Source organism: Branchiostoma belcheri, unplaced genomic scaffold (assembly GCF_001625305.1).
Source record: "Branchiostoma belcheri isolate BF01 breed outbred unplaced genomic scaffold, Haploidv18h27 scaffold3, whole genome shotgun sequence".
Lineage (NCBI taxonomy): Eukaryota > Metazoa > Chordata > Leptocardii > Amphioxiformes > Branchiostomatidae > Branchiostoma > Branchiostoma belcheri.
The window spans coordinates 817520-834424 of NW_017803909.1; the positions used below are offsets into that span (position 1 = coordinate 817520).

At 41.1% G+C, this 16905-nt stretch overlaps 2 protein-coding genes across 3 annotated transcripts; one reads left to right on the forward strand and one right to left on the reverse strand.

Annotated features, from left to right (window-relative positions):
• Window positions 1-858: 858 nt before the first annotated feature.
• On the reverse strand, window positions 859-11621 carry LOC109473494 (zinc finger protein ZFAT-like). Of its 2 annotated transcripts, none has more exons than XM_019773363.1 (19): window positions 11457-11621; window positions 10392-10590; window positions 9676-10253; window positions 9096-9359; window positions 8781-8972; window positions 8324-8455; window positions 7927-8052; window positions 7540-7695; window positions 6832-7204; window positions 6364-6553; window positions 6079-6202; window positions 5614-5759; window positions 4861-5116; window positions 4351-4509; window positions 3605-3790; window positions 3150-3284; window positions 2928-3027; window positions 2374-2501; window positions 859-2132 (listed from the first exon to the last, which is right to left on the reverse strand). In XM_019773363.1, the coding sequence occupies exons 2-19, from the start codon at window positions 10543-10545 to the stop codon at window positions 1986-1988; spliced, it is 3546 nt and encodes a 1181-aa protein (XP_019628922.1). In that variant the 5' UTR covers window positions 10546-10590; window positions 11457-11621; the 3' UTR covers window positions 859-1985. The 2 variants fall into 2 exon arrangements, with proteins under 2 accessions (XP_019628922.1, XP_019628921.1); XM_019773362.1 differs by having other exon boundaries at window positions 2374-2504; window positions 11457-11620.
• Window positions 11622-12708: 1087 nt separating this feature from the next.
• LOC109473531 (glyoxylate/hydroxypyruvate reductase B-like) lies at window positions 12709-15656 on the forward strand. Its single transcript, XM_019773412.1, has 5 exons — window positions 12709-12921; window positions 13091-13295; window positions 13767-13932; window positions 14171-14349; window positions 14795-15656. The coding sequence occupies exons 1-5, from the start codon at window positions 12736-12738 to the stop codon at window positions 15040-15042; spliced, it is 984 nt and encodes a 327-aa protein (XP_019628971.1). The 5' UTR covers window positions 12709-12735; the 3' UTR covers window positions 15043-15656.
• The last annotated feature ends 1249 nt before the right edge of the window (window positions 15657-16905 follow it).

Here is a 16905-nt window from a genome sequence, read left to right on the forward strand (position 1 = left end):
CTTCATTCTCGACTTATATGTTGAAATGTGATTTTGCGATCAGCTGATCGCTTGCAGAAGTGGTCACAGCATTTGCAGAAGCGAAATATTTGCTATGGATCTCATTACCATATGAATGGAAACCAAGCAGATAGTAGGCTATGACAATCCCAGAGCAAAGTTACGATTTTTATCTTACCATCTGCTTGGTATGGTAATGCCATCTAGAGCAAAAACATCGCTTCTGCAAAGGTTGTGAACACTTCTGCGAGCGATCAGCTGATGGCAAAATCACGTTTTGCCTCATAACTCGAGAATGAAGTAAGTAGGAATAAAATAATGACCGTAAGGTCTATACTATCAAAAGGAGGAGGTCGGAAAATGCCAAAAGTTTCATTTTTTGAAAAAGTGGAGATCCATCCCCTATCACACCCCCGTTTTCGCGCATCCGTTCCCAAAAGGGCCGTATCTCTCGCTAAGGAAGCCTCGCTTATTCCCAGATTCGGCCATTTCGCGAGTTGGGAAACGCGATGGGCTCTTATGGGGGTTTTACTTAAGGTATTTCCTGCTCTTGTTCTTGACAATGAGACTCGTCTCGACTACCTAAATATCACGAATTTACCAGGAAAGAACCGTATTAATCTTGCATCTGTATATCTTGAGACAAACATTCCTAGAACGGCTTTTTACCAGCGATTGAAAAGTGAGCTTTTGGTCAATATTCCTGTCATGTTTCAACCAAGTACTAAAATTCAACAGAAGGATTGTGACTTGTACTCTTACTTGTGACCTTACAGCTATAAACTGGAACCAAAATAGAACCCTCTGCCCTGGTGGAAAGATTTCAAACGGATGTAAACATTAAAGACACAACAGGCACACTTGGTATGTCTGTCTTTACTCAGCAAACAATTTAGTGATTAATACAATATACAGACATCTTATATATCAACAGTAGTCCATTTCATTGAAAAGTTCAAACAAAAAGGTAACAATGGTTAGGCATGGATAAATCAGACATTTCTAAAACCAAAGTTTGAAAGCAAAATCATACAATATTACCATACAATCGCATATTGTGGCATGGTAAAATTTACCAGAAGTTGGATGCATGGTGTCATAGAGACATCTCTAATTACTATTGATACATTGTCAACAGTACATTTACAGCTGTATAATGATATTCATAACAACGTTAGAAACATACTAGAAAACCTCAGTTGATTTCTTTCCAGCACCAGTAGCAATATGGAAGGTAACACCAACAGTTATCAATAGATAGATGCCACCTGATGACTTTTTCTCTACTTGTCCTGTATTAGTAGGTTTTGTATTATCTTGAAAATAACTAATGGTAGCTGTTCTTCTACAATACTTTTGTGTAGAAGCCAACATTCTCACTGTGCTTTATCTTGCAGCACAGTTTCCATGAAGTGAAAAGTTATTTTTTCATCATATTGTCATTTTTCAATGTATACTTTTTCAAATTCATGATGACAGCTATTTTTCTTTCAGACTAGCCTGGTTATTTGACTTACAAAGGCTTCTACGAATGCATAGTTATATCAAAGAGTCTTAGTCTTGTTACGAAGATAGATATCTGAATATTTGTAAATTCATAAGTCTATCCTAGAGGGTTAGTCTTATCTGGACCCAACCAATGATAGGAGCTACTTTACAGTAGGCCGTTACTTACAGTCTATTTCAATGTCCTCTTATTGTGAATCACATATGTACAATACTTGGCTAAGCATTAGTGGTTAACACACCACAGAAGCTAAAGGGAAGAACTCATTACACCCACAAACATTATCAAGCCAAAACAACTTTTATGATTTTGGAGTCGCAAAGTTTGTTTCACCAGACTAGGTCACATATAGCCATTCTTCAACTTAATATATTTCATCAGTTCACTGCAAATTTCATCAAAGAAAAACTCTTGGCATATTTCTGCCAATAAGAATCAATGAATGTATTGGATATTTCCATGTCTCGTTGTGTGTGAGCTACAGAGTGTCTGTAGACTGGGTGAGGTACACAATGTACTCCTGTCCCTGGGTCCTGTCCCCCTCGGCTGAGCTGACGATGTGCTGCAGAGCGTCCCCACCAGCCTGCTCCACCACTACAGCATCAGGAGCCAGCGCTACCATAGCCTGCAGAAAAACAAGCGGCAGAAATAACTCTTATTCATTTCACCAGATTTAATGGTAACTGTCAACAGGCAAAATGCAGTCATCAACTGCTGACTTTTATTCAAAATTGACAAAGACAAGCTTTGAAAAAGTTCTATAATCAAAATCGACAAAGAAGAGCTATGAAGAACCTGATGACTTAAACTATTGCAAAAACTTTTAAAAAGTGTGTTCAAAAGGTTCATGAATGATGTGGCCAAACCTGTGACTCGGAGGCTGTCGTTGTGGTGACCACGTGAGTGTTGGCGACCTCCTGCTGCGTGATGTCCATGATCTGCTGCAGGATGTTGACAGCTGCAGACGTGTCTCCTCCCTCCGTCTGCAGAACACCTGCTGCAGGGACAAAGGAACAGCTTAGGGATACAGACACATGGGACTGACTTTTATGATTATTAGATAGGCTTTACTAGTATTAGTAACTATGCGTGATTTGACATTTGGTGATCATATCTGTACTGTACATTTATTTTGTCCCTGTCATTGTTGACTTTCATAAATTAGCCACACTGCCTGAAAGTTAGTGTAATGTATTGTAAAATTTGCCAATAAATAAACAGTGAGATCTCAAAACCATAATCTGCAGTTTGATAGGAAGTTGATGGGATGATGCTACAAAATGTGATCATTTCTTTACAGGAGCATGCTATTAACATTATGCAGGATAGATTTAACAATCTACTTTGGACGGTTACTCATATTTTCAGGAATTAATGTTAACAGCAGGTCCACAGTGCTTATACATGTCCAAATACTCACTGGCATCAGTATAGATGACCTGGCCATCCCCACTCTCTGTCACCTCCACCACGTGATGTGTGGCACCCAGCCCAGCATCCACCTCCATAAGGTTCACCACCTAGGTAACAACAAATAAAGTCCTTGTTGACAAAATTTAATTTTCTCAAAAGCCACAAACGACACTGCGCTGGCTGGGTAAAGGTAGTAGAACAATATGTCAAATGTTTAAGAGATGGCTACCTTAGCCTCGTGTCTCTTCTGTAGGTGCTTGTTGAGGTCCCAGCGGTTGCCGAACACAAAGTCACACTCAGGGCACTTCAGCATCTCCACATGCATCTCTGTGACCTGGTCGGTACCAGTCGCTGAACAGGTTACCTAAACAGGTGAGGGAGTCAAACAAGGTACATGGATTAGGCTAATAAAAACCCTGCATCTGTAGTTAGGAAACTCTTAGTCTAAGTTGATGTTACAGATAACATTTCTCCACTTTTTTTCCTGAAACACCCAGAGCATTGCTTTACCCAGAGCATTACTTTTCCTTTAGAACAATTTAAGACCTCCATTTTTCTCAGACTGCAAACTTTTGCTACCATGAACATAAAGTGAATTATAGTACAAAAAAGCTTTCATGTTTTTCATTGGAAATACAATGTAACCTCAATTGAAGACCATGATTAGGAGCACCAAGCCCTCACCTGTTGTGTACTCTCCACATCCGGCTTGATGACAGTAGCCACAGTCTGTTCGTACACCTTGCCTGGATGTTTCTTGTTGAAGTGCCTCTTCATGGCACCTGTGATGTTACAGGAGTACGGACACAGCGGGCACTTCAGCACCTTCTGTCCCGAGTGCTGCTCCATGTGTCTCCGAAGATGGGCAATCTGGCAGGGGAACGAAGGGAACATTTTTTGGATGGGCCATGCTGAGTAACAACTCATCTCAGTCACATTCAGGGTTCTCACCAGAATTTTTTCACAGCATAGCACAGAACATCCTGGAGGGACATGTCTGCAGCGGCCATGCAACTGCCCTGATGCTTGCAGTTTGATTTAATGATAGTGTTGAGATACAGAAGGAAAACTTTCTGTGGTGCAAGCCATGCATTGAGTCCAAAAATACATGGCTAGGGGTCTGATATTCTGCCCAAAATATTTTCAAACTCATAACCCCGAGACACTATTTCTTGCTTATCCGGGGACAGATTTTGATAAATACATGTAGATGTTTTCCTTCTGTCTCCCTCTGCTCAATTCAACTTCAAGTCAAATTTTCATTTCCTAAAAAAAATATGAAGGGTCAGAAGGTCCCCATCCACAAAAAACACCCTTACACTGGTTGAAAGACTGTGTAAGGGGCTAAATCACAGCGCCCTAATCACTATGCTCAAACAGCGAAGTGAGAACTATAACATTCACAGAGCAGATTAGATTCACTGCCTTACCTGAATGCCACTGTAGTCACAGATCTGGCAGTAGTACCTCTTCAGCTCATCCCCACCCTGGTTGTGGTACTGCTGACTGTGGAACTTCAGACTCTGCTTGGTCTTGAACTTCTTCCCACACTCCTCACACAGGTGGTTCTTCTCCTTGGTGTGACGCAGCTGAGAAAAACCATGGGTGAAACAAGTGTGTAGGGATAAGACTTACTGTTTCAAAAATCTGATGGCTACTGAAATGATTAGATATGAACCACAAAGGAAAGTAGGGAAAGTGTGAAAATGACAGGAAAAACTGTCCTTGAAGAATTGCAAAAAAACATACTGTGGGAAGGCAAATTTACAAAAAAAACATGAAATGACAGGAAACCATTTTTACTCGGAAAAAGGAACTTTATAATGGTTGCCTTTCTCTCCAAGAATAACAAATAAAGTAATGCAGGCTTCCATGACTTATCTAGCAAGTAATTCTGACAATTTATAAGGCAGAGAAGAAAGCTACAGTGTAGTCCTCACCATGTGAGCCTTGAGGTTGCTCTTGCTGCGACAGGCAAACTGACACAGGCTACATTTGAAGGGTTTGATGCCCTCGTGTGCCCAGATGTGTTTCCTCAGGTCTGGCTCCTTCTTCCTGAACAGTTTCCCACAGTACGGACACTTGAACGCTCTCTGTCCCATGGCACTCTTCAGCTGTGCTCTCTTTCCCAGGACCAGGGAGATCTCCTCCAGTGTCATGGAGGGGTGGTGTTTCTTGATGTGCACCTTGATTGCCCTGGAACGAACAAATGTGTACTCATTAGTTTCATATCAATGAACAAGAGAGGGATAATGACATTCTGATACCTATACAGATTTTCCTGAGGCACATAAATGTACACGCATATTGGAATCATCTGAACATGTATGGCCAGGCAGTGAAATTTTGTTAGATGGTCTGTGAACTTTCTATCTTCTATCTATATAATGTATGTCAGTACTCATTTTAAATTTATATGTAGATATGATTTTTTGTAATCAAAAGACTCAAGTAGTGTCTCTGCCACTATTTTTGCAAGAAATACAGTGTAGCACCAGTAATAAAAGATGTTCTGGTACCTTAAGAGACTAGAAAGGCCCAATACAGCCATCAACTTTAAGAACAGGTTTGACGTATAACAAGTAATAACATTAAGTCAAATCACTTTTCCCCCTCTATCGACAGAGATGGGTTTTTATGGAGTCTGACATCACAAAGGTTAAGCACAACAAATATGGTGTGAAAGTCCAGACCTCTCCTTGGTGAAGGTTTCTGTACAGGCTGGACAGGTGTAGGAGTCTCTGAGGTTCTCCACAGGTACATGCTCCTTCTTGGTGTGGCGCCACAGGGTGTACTTGTTGTTAGTACTGAACTCACAGTGTTCACACTTCATCAGGACCTACAGTGATACAGATATCACACTCATGATTTAATATACATGTCTTTAAAACTAAATACATTTGTAGAAATTATATCATCATGCCAAGGTTTGCTTTTAATGATAGCCACATGCTAGTTAGGTAGCCTTAGCTGTATGTTCAGACAAAGCAGTAGATAAATTAACGAATTTCTTCTGCAGTTACAAAATACATTTTATGACTGTGTAGACCAAAAGGTTTTTAAAAGAGGTAAAAAAAGAACACAACACTTAACCTTTGAAAGTAACATGTACCTGAAGTTTTTGTATCACTCAGACTGACACTGGTATAGCTACTTACCTTACTGTGTGAACCTTGTATGTGTCTCTTCAGCCCTTCTTTGGTAGCGGAGGCGTACGGACATTCGTTACACGCAAACGGGCGCTCTCCTGTGTGGATACGCTCATGCTGGGCCAGAGTTTTGCTGTGGACGATAAGGCAATGCTGATCAAAATGTCCAGAAAGGGACAATTTCCTTCCTACAATCTTTATGTGACACTTGTAATGTGTAGTAATGTGGCATTACTTGAACCACTGAGAGAGTAATGTCATATAGCCTAAAAAGAGTAGAAGTGGAAGACTCACTCGTAGTAGAAGAAGCGCCCACAATACCGACACTCCATATCTCCATACAGAACTTTCAGCTTGTTGTAGATGTCCAGATTCATGCTGCGGTACTCCAACTTTTCCATCAGCCTTTCGAAGACTGTCTTGCCATCTTGCTCCTCTGGATCTTCAGTTGACTTTTCCTCTTCAGGTTTGCTTTCAGTGGAGTCTTTGCGTTAGACGAAACACAGAAATATAATTGGTAAATATATTTTCATTACGCATTCTTTCTTAGTCATGTCACACACGATGTCACAATTTTCATGACTAGGAAAACTTTTTATCAAATTCTAACTTTCTTATCTCATTTGATTTTAATTTCAGGGCACAGGAGCAAAAAAAAAAGTAAAAAATCTCTATAGCTTAGGAAAGAACTTGTGCCAAAGTAATGGGTTTACAGTCATCTGACACAAACCATTGCATGTGCCACAAAGACATGTACAATACCTGCGCCAGGTTCTTCACTTTCTTTGTCAGTTTTTTTCTCTTGATCTTCCTCAGTATCCTTTTTATTGTCACTTCCTTGCTGTTCCTGTTCTGAGTTTTGCTGTCCTGGTGCCGACTCCTTCTGTTCCTGTGCTGTCTGTTGTTGCTGTTCCTGTGCCATCTGCATCTCCTGAGCCAGCAGCAGCTCCTCTGCCCCCTGATGTCCCTCCCCGTCCGGACCGTGGAGGGGCTGACCGTCTGGGGTCACCTCAATGGTCCGGTACCCGTCAAAGTCAAACGCCTTCACATCATTCCCAAACTCGAACAGAAACCTGCTGCCTTCCAAGCTCTTAGCAAACAGGACATCAAGAGTGGCCTCTTCTGTAACATGTTTCTGTAACAGGACATTGTTGGAAAAAAAGTGATGAAGATTCATCCTGCTGAAGGGAAGACTGATAACCATATTCCCTGTGATGAACAATTGACAAAGCAACATCATGAAGAAACACTTTCAGAACCAAAGATATCAGACATGTTGAACCTTAAAAGCAAGAAATATGATGTTGAACTTTATTCTGGTGGCTGTATGTTCGTTATTGAAGCCCGCTTCCACAGAAATTCTTCTGGGAAAATCTAACAAATATTGTATGTTGCTATACAGCCATGTCATGATCATACCATCCATAGTAAACCTAAAAATACTATGATGAATAGCACACTGGAACATACCTCCTGTATATGTGCAGTGAGAGGGATGGAGCTGAGGAACTGTTCCTGACACTCGCAGCAGTTATAGATGAACTTGTGTTTCCTGATGTGCAGGTCCAGGTTTGCCTGACGGTTGGTGGAGTACTCACACAGTCCACATGGGAATGGCTTCTGACCCTGGGTAACAACCATCGGGAGATCATCACTATACAACTTAGTGAATGGCAATGGTGTCATATTCTAGCAAGCAACATTGGCACAGACAAACATTACACACAGAGATACACTATCACACATGCACTGACACACACACACACACACACACACATATGCACATGCACAGGCCCCTGTACACAGTCATGTACACTCTTTTTCTCTCCTTCCTCTCATCGTAAGAGTAACACTAACCTGATGTAAAACTACATGTCTCTCCTTGTCCAAACGTGTTTTGAACTTGCGGTTGCAGAGATCACAGATGTAGATGAGATCTCGGACGCCATCTCGTGTCTGGAGCTTTAGCTTATCAAATATTTCCTGCAATGTGTAACAACCATACATCTTAGGGAACTTCATCTATCCAATATAGACTGACGATTACAGATAAAACAGGCATGTTGGTAAACCTAAGCATGATGTGACTACAAAACTTGATGCTTGGGCATTCCAGCACACCCTTACTTTAATTCAACATTCCTTAGAGACTCAGAGATATTGAAAACTTGTCTAAGTAACAAAAGAATTGTAATGCTAGAATACATGTTACATGTACTTCAAAGTGACTATCCAAACCCTGAAATGTACAAACCTTGGTGTCAGTGTTGGTCTCGGGGTCGTGTTTCTCCCTGAAGTGCTTGACCAGAGCCCTGAGGGTGGTGTAGGTACTGGAACACAACTCACAGGCGTGACGCTCACCCTTGTGTTTGGTAGCAATGTGGTCCTACACAGAGAATACATGGACAGAATTAAACAATACATACATATGTTTCCATCTATCACCTGACATTGTCAACTCAATCCAACCCATTCCTAGGCTATCATACCTATAATATAATGTATTACCTGGTAGCAGCCATGTATTCCTTTCCTTTACATTTGTTCTGTTTCCAGCAATCAATCTACTCCTGCCTAAAACATTTTTGGAAGGAAAACCAGAACAAGAACAGAGTTAAGTTAACTAATGGACAACATAATCTTTAAATTGCTGTTTCTAGTCATTACATTATAATCATAGACACAGACTGTACAAAAAGAATGAGAGAAACCTTTAGATGCCCCTTGTTGATGGAGGTGTAGTCACACTGTTCACAGTAGAACCTCTCCCCAGTGTGTTTCCGCATGTGAGTCTTCAGGTTGGTCTTCACAGCGCAGGCATAGTCACATCGGTCACACTTAAACGGCTTCTCCTTGGTGTGCACCCGCAAGTGGTTCACAAGGCCATTGCGGAACTTAAACACCTATAATATCATTGGTCAAAAACATACATTCTTGTAAGTACTATAAATCATCAAAATCTTACATTGCAGTGTAAATGGAAAAAAGAGACCATAACATTAATTGATTTATGGTAGTTGTCCTACCTTGCTGCAGAACTCACAACTGAACACAGTCAGGGAGGACCTGCTGAACAGGTAGGGTGGTTTAAGTGCAGCTGTGGAGTTGAGGGACTGTTGGATGGTGTGAGTGATGCCCTCTGCCTGTACAACTGTCTGTACATCCTCTCCCACCATCTCAGCTATCTCTGCTCCTTCACCCTCCCCATCTGCTTGGTTTCCCGTTGTCGCAGTGGCTGATGCTCTTCCCTGAGTTGAACCCGTGGCTCCATAGTTGTGCTCTCTAGCTGCCTACATGTCAGTGGATAAAGGAATAAGTGAGTGCCACTTTTAACTTTAGTCAAACCATAAAGTCAAATACAAATTGATCAATGTATGTCAAAAGTAGATCTGTGATACTCTCAGGGGAGAATGACTGACGACAATGGCAGATGATCACTTGTGGCTCAAAACTTTTACTTTCTTCAACCTTCTAGAATGGGCCAAATCTATCAAAAGCACTTCAGAAATTAGTGAATAATTACAAGTGCCTTTATATAGGTCAACAAGACAATAACACATATACACACACTTGTTTCAGTCTAGAAGATAGCCTAGAAGTACTTACAAGTTGTGATACTCCTGCTACCCTCTTTCTCTTCGCTCTCATCTCTTCCAGCTCAGCAGCTTTCATCTCATCTTCATCCCTGGTCTCCTCTGCCATGCACCGGTGCCGACTGTACTGCCGTTCTCGTGCAAACATGCGGTTACACTTGTCACACACAAGTTTTCCGTCAGCAGACAATATCGCCTGCCTTTGCTTATCATGTGTCGTGCCTTTTTCCTCATCAAGGCGTAACTCTAAATTCTCATCTACAGGCTTCTTCCTGGGGCGCCCCCTTTTTTTCTTCGGTGGTATGACAATGGTAGAACTGCTCATTGTTTTAACCTTGATGTCTGGTAGGCTGGAGAACACTGCTTCACCCGGCTGAGTGGATGTTTCCTTCTGTGGGGATGTTGGCATGTTGGAGAGCGGCATCAGCTGAGAGATGAAGTTTTCTGTGTTCCCGTGTGGCACGCTGTCTGTGTGCTCGGTCTGGAGGTGTGAGCGTAGCTCCGCCTTGCTCAGAGCGAACAGGTTACACAGCTTGCAGGTCCAGATACAAGTGCTGCTCGTGGACTCAACAGGATCTGGAACAGGTAATGCTGTTGGAAGAAATTTGGACCATGTTCTGAGAAACATCAACAAAGGGTGTGTCATACATACATGCATTTATCACAAGAGTAAGAATCCTCCTTAGCAGGGGTACTAGTATAAGGAAATATTCTGTAAGTTTGTCGCACCTGGTTCTGCAGGTGGTTCCTCGATTGGACAGGTGGAGGCACCTGGATCAGGAGCAGCAGGTGTATCAGGGTCAGCATGACTTTTCTTGTGATCCAGGAAGTCAGTGATCTCCCCAAACTGCTGCAGACACAGACCACAGGTTAAGGTGTCCATGTTGGGTCTCCACTCCTGGTGACAATGTTCCTTATGGAACTGAATCTGAAAGACACAATAAAAAATATGGCATAAATGAGAGGTAAAATAAATTAATGGCATGTCTGTATCTGCATCTGTATAGCAGGTATAACCCCCAGTCTGCATAACACACCAGCTTTGCAGACACATGATGCAGCGGCAGCTGGCTATATTACACCGACTGGTTATACCTATAAACCTTTATTACACCGGCTGGCTGGCTTACACTGAGCAACTTGTTGTACCTAAATCTTAACACTTTTTAGATCTTTAAATAAAAATAATACATGTAACAGGTTTATTGCTAATATTCTTACGCAGGAATGTTAATAACTTTATTTTGCAATATTTTACATTATCATTTAGTCAGCATGTGAACTTATAGTAAATAGAATTCATTATTTGACATGTTTAGCCTTATGACTAATATTATCTCAAACTTGATTAGAACAACATTTGACAAAATTTGACTCTGAGTATGAAAGCTGTCTCATAACAAGTTTTGAAAATTGCGCCGAATGTAGCCAAAATCATGCAGAAAATGTGATAACTTCACTCTCAAAAATTCGGCTTCTGCATGCTGCTGCAACAAAAAAATTATGCCGCCATTTTTATTCCCAGTTGGCCAGCCTTGTGAAACAATCAGACTACTGGTGCTAAATCATTTTTTGTTCAGTAAACCACCGCTGCTTTAATATAACATCTCCAACACAAATCTCGTACATCCAGCGGTACAAGGACACCAAATTTTGCGCTACTTTCACATTTGGAACGCCTGAACTACACGCACTAACCTCGACATTTGCCACCTCAAATTCAGCCCCGTCTTCACGCTACTTCCCTTATAAATTACCACACAAATCCGCTCATTTGGGACCCAAAATACCTACCTTCTTTTGTTGTGTATTTCACACAAACACCAGGAGGTGAACTGCTACCGGAGAGTACCCAAAAGAATGGAGATTTCGGCCTTTTAGACAAATTCGAATCGATGGTTTTTGAGATAGAAATGGTTGGAGTTGTTTCCCTCCAAATGACGCATCGAGTTATCGTCCTTTCTCGTCCAGCGCATACTCTCGCGAGAGGTTGCTTTGCTAAGGAATAGTCTATTATTGTCTAAGGAGTGTATAAGGTTATTCATATTTTGAGCACAAAACTGCCAAAACATACCAATACTCATCAGATAATTTTACAGTGTATGAATAAATATTATGTTCATGATATCCTAGTTGACTTTTTGTTTGCCTAATTTGGTTCGTCATTAGCTGTATTTTCAGTGCCTTTACACCCCCAGAGACAAAATTATTAGTTTCTTCCACAAAGTTTAGGAAATGTTTAACTTTGCTCCCAGTCAAATGATCATCGGTGGTCAGCCAAAGGTCAATAACTGGTCAACCGGTCCTGACTCCTGAGCAGAGCAGAATAGCTGAGCTATCACGGTACAAACTTTTAAATCAAACATCAAATTGGTCCAGTACTACTTGCTATAATAGGAGGTTTATGGAAAAGGCTGAACTGGCTTAGTACAAGACCAGGCTACCAGAATAGGCTACCCTTTCTGTGCACACTGTAAGAAACAGGAGGAGCCAGTAAAAACCCCACTGGTCCCGGGCCGGGGTTCGAACCCACGACCCGGGACCACTGTTACACTACTCCCCCTTTTCTTTTCAAGATTCGTCCTCAAATCTTCCGAATTCGACATCCCGGGAGCGGCACTCTTTGCCAGAACTCCCAGGGCTGGTGTGAGGAACCACTGTAAGAAACAGGAGGAGCCAGTAAAAACCCCACTGGTCCCGGGCCGGGGTTCGAACCCACGACCAAACCCGGGCACCAGTCCACAGGCAGACACTCTAACCTCTCCGCTATTAAAAAGGTCTAGACCCGTTTGCCGGATCTGCTGGTAGCGCCTATAAGCCCCCCACTGTTACACTCACCTTTGGCCTACTGGGCAAGTGTCCTAGTAGAGTAGTAGCTATCAAGTTCATAATGATTTTTTGACATGAAAAATTATAGTTCACACCCAGTATGCAGAGTGTACTGAGTGTATTAAATGTTACTATAATGCATTCAGTCCTGTTAACATGGTTGACGAGCTTTCAAGTTTCTTCTGTCTCTGGCTAACACTATTGTCTGCATCTGGTTGACAGGTTGCACCTCTGAACGTAAAAGATGGCAGACATCTCTGGGAATGACAAGCCATTTGTTTTAGCATCATTAGCCGATGATGAGAAAGGCATCCCTTATTATGGAGTGGACATTTTAAAGAAGCACCTCAATGTAGTGTGGTTTGAGGATTTTCTCAAGAACAAGGAAAAGTATTCCCAGCTCATCCAAGGTGTCATCCTATGGGTCACGGTATGTGTGATTATAATGTACTAGTAGGATAAATTTGCAAAAGGATTCCAATCATACAAACTGCTACAGAAAATCAGATTTTATTCTTTCTGTTTGGACACAATTAAAGCTTTGATACCATTCATGCTGAAAGCCATGCTAATACAGACTTCTGTGTTTGCATTTGAAGGCACCACATTTGGATGCTGCCTTGCTGGATGGACTGCCCAACTTGAAGGTGATCAGCAATGTTGGAGCAGGAGTAAACTTCCTGGACCTGGACATGCTAGCTTCCCGAGGACTGAAGGTGTGCAACACTCCACGCATCCTCAACGAAACCACTGCAGACATGGGCATGACACTGCTGCTGGCATCTGCCAGGAGGCTGCTGGAAGGTAAGTAGATTAATTTACAAGCAGATTCTGTGGGGCAAGAGGACTTTGTCTATGTTGGCCACCTGTATCCATTATTGTCCTGTATCCATGCGGCCAAGAGATACAGGAGGCTAACGGATACAGGTGGCCAATATAGACTCCCCTTGCCCCACAGAATCTGCTTGGAGATAAATTTATCAAATGTGTGTGAAGAAAGTCTGAACACTTCAACATACAAAATGTGTGTGCCTATTGCATTGGTCTATGTTGAGATTTCCACACTAGTTAAGAGCAAGTGTGTGTGTGAGTTAGTGAGCAATCCTCTTGATTAAATTATCTTAAAGATATTCCTGGAGATCTAGAGTGGGCTTGGTCCAGCTACTCCTCCCAATATGATGATGATTCCCTTTTCTATGTTAACCCTCCTTCACTCCTTTACCCTCGATCCTTACATGAGAATGGAGTACATGTATTTCCTTTGTTTTTTTTCAGGGGACCAGATAGTGAGGAATCCTATTAAGTGGCAGATCAACTTCTGTGGTCGACAGGTGTCAGGAGCCACCCTTGGGATTGTGGGTATGGGAGGTATTGGCTATGCCCTAGCCCAGAGAGCCCATGCCTTCAAGATGAACATATTCTACCACAATAGGAACAAAAGGTACTAGGTGTGAAGTATTCTTCTTCTAATATACATAAGTTACATATCATTGTAGAATGTCTCAAGCATCCCTCGATTTCTGTTTGCTTTTATAAGTTGGACATAAGATTTTTAAATTTTTTCTTGAGTACATTGACAGTCATGAATATATGGTTTATTGCACTGAATATGAGCTCCCAGTTTAGGGACTGTTTTCAGTATGAAGTGGATGAGTTGTTGAGCTGTTCCATTTCTTCAGACCACAGGCTGAAGAGGAAGCAGTGGGTGCCCAGTACTGTGCCACGCTGGAGGAGCTCTTGCCAAAGTGTGATTTTGTCATCATAGTGACTCCACTAACAGCTGAAACAAAAGGAATGTTTGGCAAAAAGCAGTTTGAGCTGATGAAGCCATCTGCTACCATCATTAACATTGCAAGGGGTTGGTCAAGTTCTCTTCCTTGCCTTTGTCTAGTAGGTTTCAATGATTCAACAGGATTGTACTGTATAATCTTAGCTCAGAATACCTTAAAGTTTACATTGTTGGTAATTTCTGGGAATCTACATTATGAGTAACGTCTCCTGTTTTCTTTTATAAATATAATGTTTTCTCTGCCTTCTGTATAGATTTCCCCTTACATGGTTTTTCCTATGTATCAATGAAGGTTTAAAACAATAAGATACACCAAAAAAAGTTACTCAAACAACTGGGTATGGTTTTGGAAACATCCAGATGTCTCGAGTAGCATCCACTACTAGTGTCAGTGACAAAAGGTACGTAGTGGATGTTACCTGAAATGTCTGTTTCCAAAACCATATCCAGTTGCTTGAGTAACTTGCGTGTTTTTTTTATTCAACCCTACCATGTTGTTGATATCTTCACACAGGTGGCATCATTGACACAGGTTCACTGTTGGAGGCACTGGAGAAGAAGACCATCGCTGCAGCAGCCCTGGACGTGACTGACCCAGAGCCCCTGCCTGAAGACCACCCCCTGCTCAAGCTGCAGAATGTGACCTTCACGGCACACCTGGGCAGTGCTACAGTAGAGACCAGGAGCAACATGATGGCACTGGCTGTACAGAACCTGCTGGATGCCCTCAGTGGCAAACCTCTGGTCAATCAAGTCATCTAAGTGTGCCTTGTCAGCTGTTATGTTGGTTTATGATCTGTCATTGTCAAAAGATATTGTCATCAAAACTAGTCGAATGAGTTTGAATAGAATACCCCTTTGTTAATCCATTTCTCCTTTATTTCTTTGGCATTTTGCCACAAGTGATATGGAGTAGTCTAGTGCAATATTCCTTAATTGCATGTGCATATATATATATATGAAATCATAATCAATAATAGAAAATTTTGGTGTTGCTGAATGGTAGAAGAAAACTCTCTCATATATTGTGGAAATATATTGTGAAAATCATGAGATTTTGATAATTCATGTTATCTTGAAATAGTGCTAAATGTACATGTGAAATTCACTTACAAGGTCTATCATGACCCAAAAAGTTACAGGTAAATTATAATGGAAGCCAGCTGCAATAAAGTACTGGCAACAATGTATGAATATGGATTTTTTATTGTATCAAACATTTTACAGTATTTTGACAATCTTGTTTGTTCTGCACATGGGTGTATCCATACAGTGCAATAACTAAAGTACATTTGTACATGGATATGCACGTGTAAAAGTTATTGACGTAACTGTCTGTGGCATAAAATAAACAGATACTGTCAAATTTGATTGAACATACATAGTACTTGATGTGGTTATTCTACTGATAACATTAGCAACATATATAAAGCCAGAATACGAATGCAACAGAAATCCCTTACAACTGCTTTATAGTGGGATCATCTGAAACCAATGGGAAGGATGCTGAAAAAGCGAACCTTGAAAAAAACCCTTTCACAAGACAGTTCTTAGGGTAGATGTCATACCAGCACTCTTAAGGTTTTTTGTATCCAACTGTTCTAGTCTTGTTACAGCCCTGCTGTAGTGATTTAACTGTCACTAACTGTATGGTAGTAGAACAGTATTACAGTTTGACAATCTTGCTTTATAGGCTTTTACTGCTATCATTACTCCTTTGAAATAATCGATACCAAAAGCAATTACAATACCAGGGTAAGTACAGACTCATTTAAATTTTAAGAGTTATAATAATTAACTAAATCATGCACAAGAACCATATTGGACTATGGATAGGAATGCCTACATATTCCTACTGTTGGACCTGGCCAATATCTCCTATCACAAACATTTGTGACAGTAGAGAACTCTAGATTAACAAAGTATCATGCAACTAGGCAATGGTGTAATACAATACATAACATGTTGCTTTGAAAGCATAACTCCACAAAACAGTCAAGACTTAAAGGCTTACACTAAAACTGCAAATGTCACTTGTGTTTCACAAGGCACTGGACTACTTCATTTGATATGGTTGAGGCACATATACAACACCAGTAAGGACTTAGTACACCATATGGTAGAACCTTATATGTTACAGATGCCATCATTTATCAATACCATGTGTCATGGAGTACTGCTGTTTTTGATGGACAGAGTACCTGCCATTTCTCGTGCATCTGTTCCATCTAAACAGTTAAGAATGACAGCCAGACTTTCCTATTTGTCTAGAGATGTTCCTATCAAATCCACAGACACTGGTGACACAATACCACACCTGTACTGCATATTCTCTTAGTCTCCCAGTATAGAGATTTTGTTAAATTGCTTGAAATGTACACATATGTAACATGCTACCTGAATGTTACCAGTACATTCAGTACATTTTTGCAGTCACTTTTTTTTCACGACAGAAATGTAATGGACTTGTTTGTCTATCCATATGCATAGTTCTAGTTTGCCATCCTTCTATAGTGTCACTATTACAAAATATCACTGTTTGTAGCCAAACTATAAATGAGTCATACTTTTGTACAAGTATTGCTGACAGCCAATATTTGGCAAATGGAAACTACCAGTACACAT

Coding starts and splice junctions, on each gene's coding strand:
- LOC109473494 (XM_019773362.1), bottom strand. CDS start 10,545: ATGGACACCTTAACCTGTGGTCTGTGTCTGCAGCAGTTTGGGGAGATC. Junction 5,760..6,078: donor TACAAGGTTCACACAGTAAG/GTAAGTAGCTAT, acceptor GTATCACTGTAG/GTCCTGATGAAGTGTGAACA. Junction 5,117..5,613: donor GAAACCTTCACCAAGGAGAG/GTCTGGACTTTC, acceptor TGTTCGTTCCAG/GGCAATCAAGGTGCACATCA.
- LOC109473531 (XM_019773412.1), top strand. CDS start 12,736: ATGGCAGACATCTCTGGGAATGACAAGCCATTTGTTTTAGCATCATTA. Junction 12,922..13,090: donor GTGTCATCCTATGGGTCACG/GTATGTGTGATT, acceptor TTGCATTTGAAG/GCACCACATTTGGATGCTGC. Junction 14,350..14,794: donor CATCATTAACATTGCAAGGG/GTTGGTCAAGTT, acceptor ATCTTCACACAG/GTGGCATCATTGACACAGGT.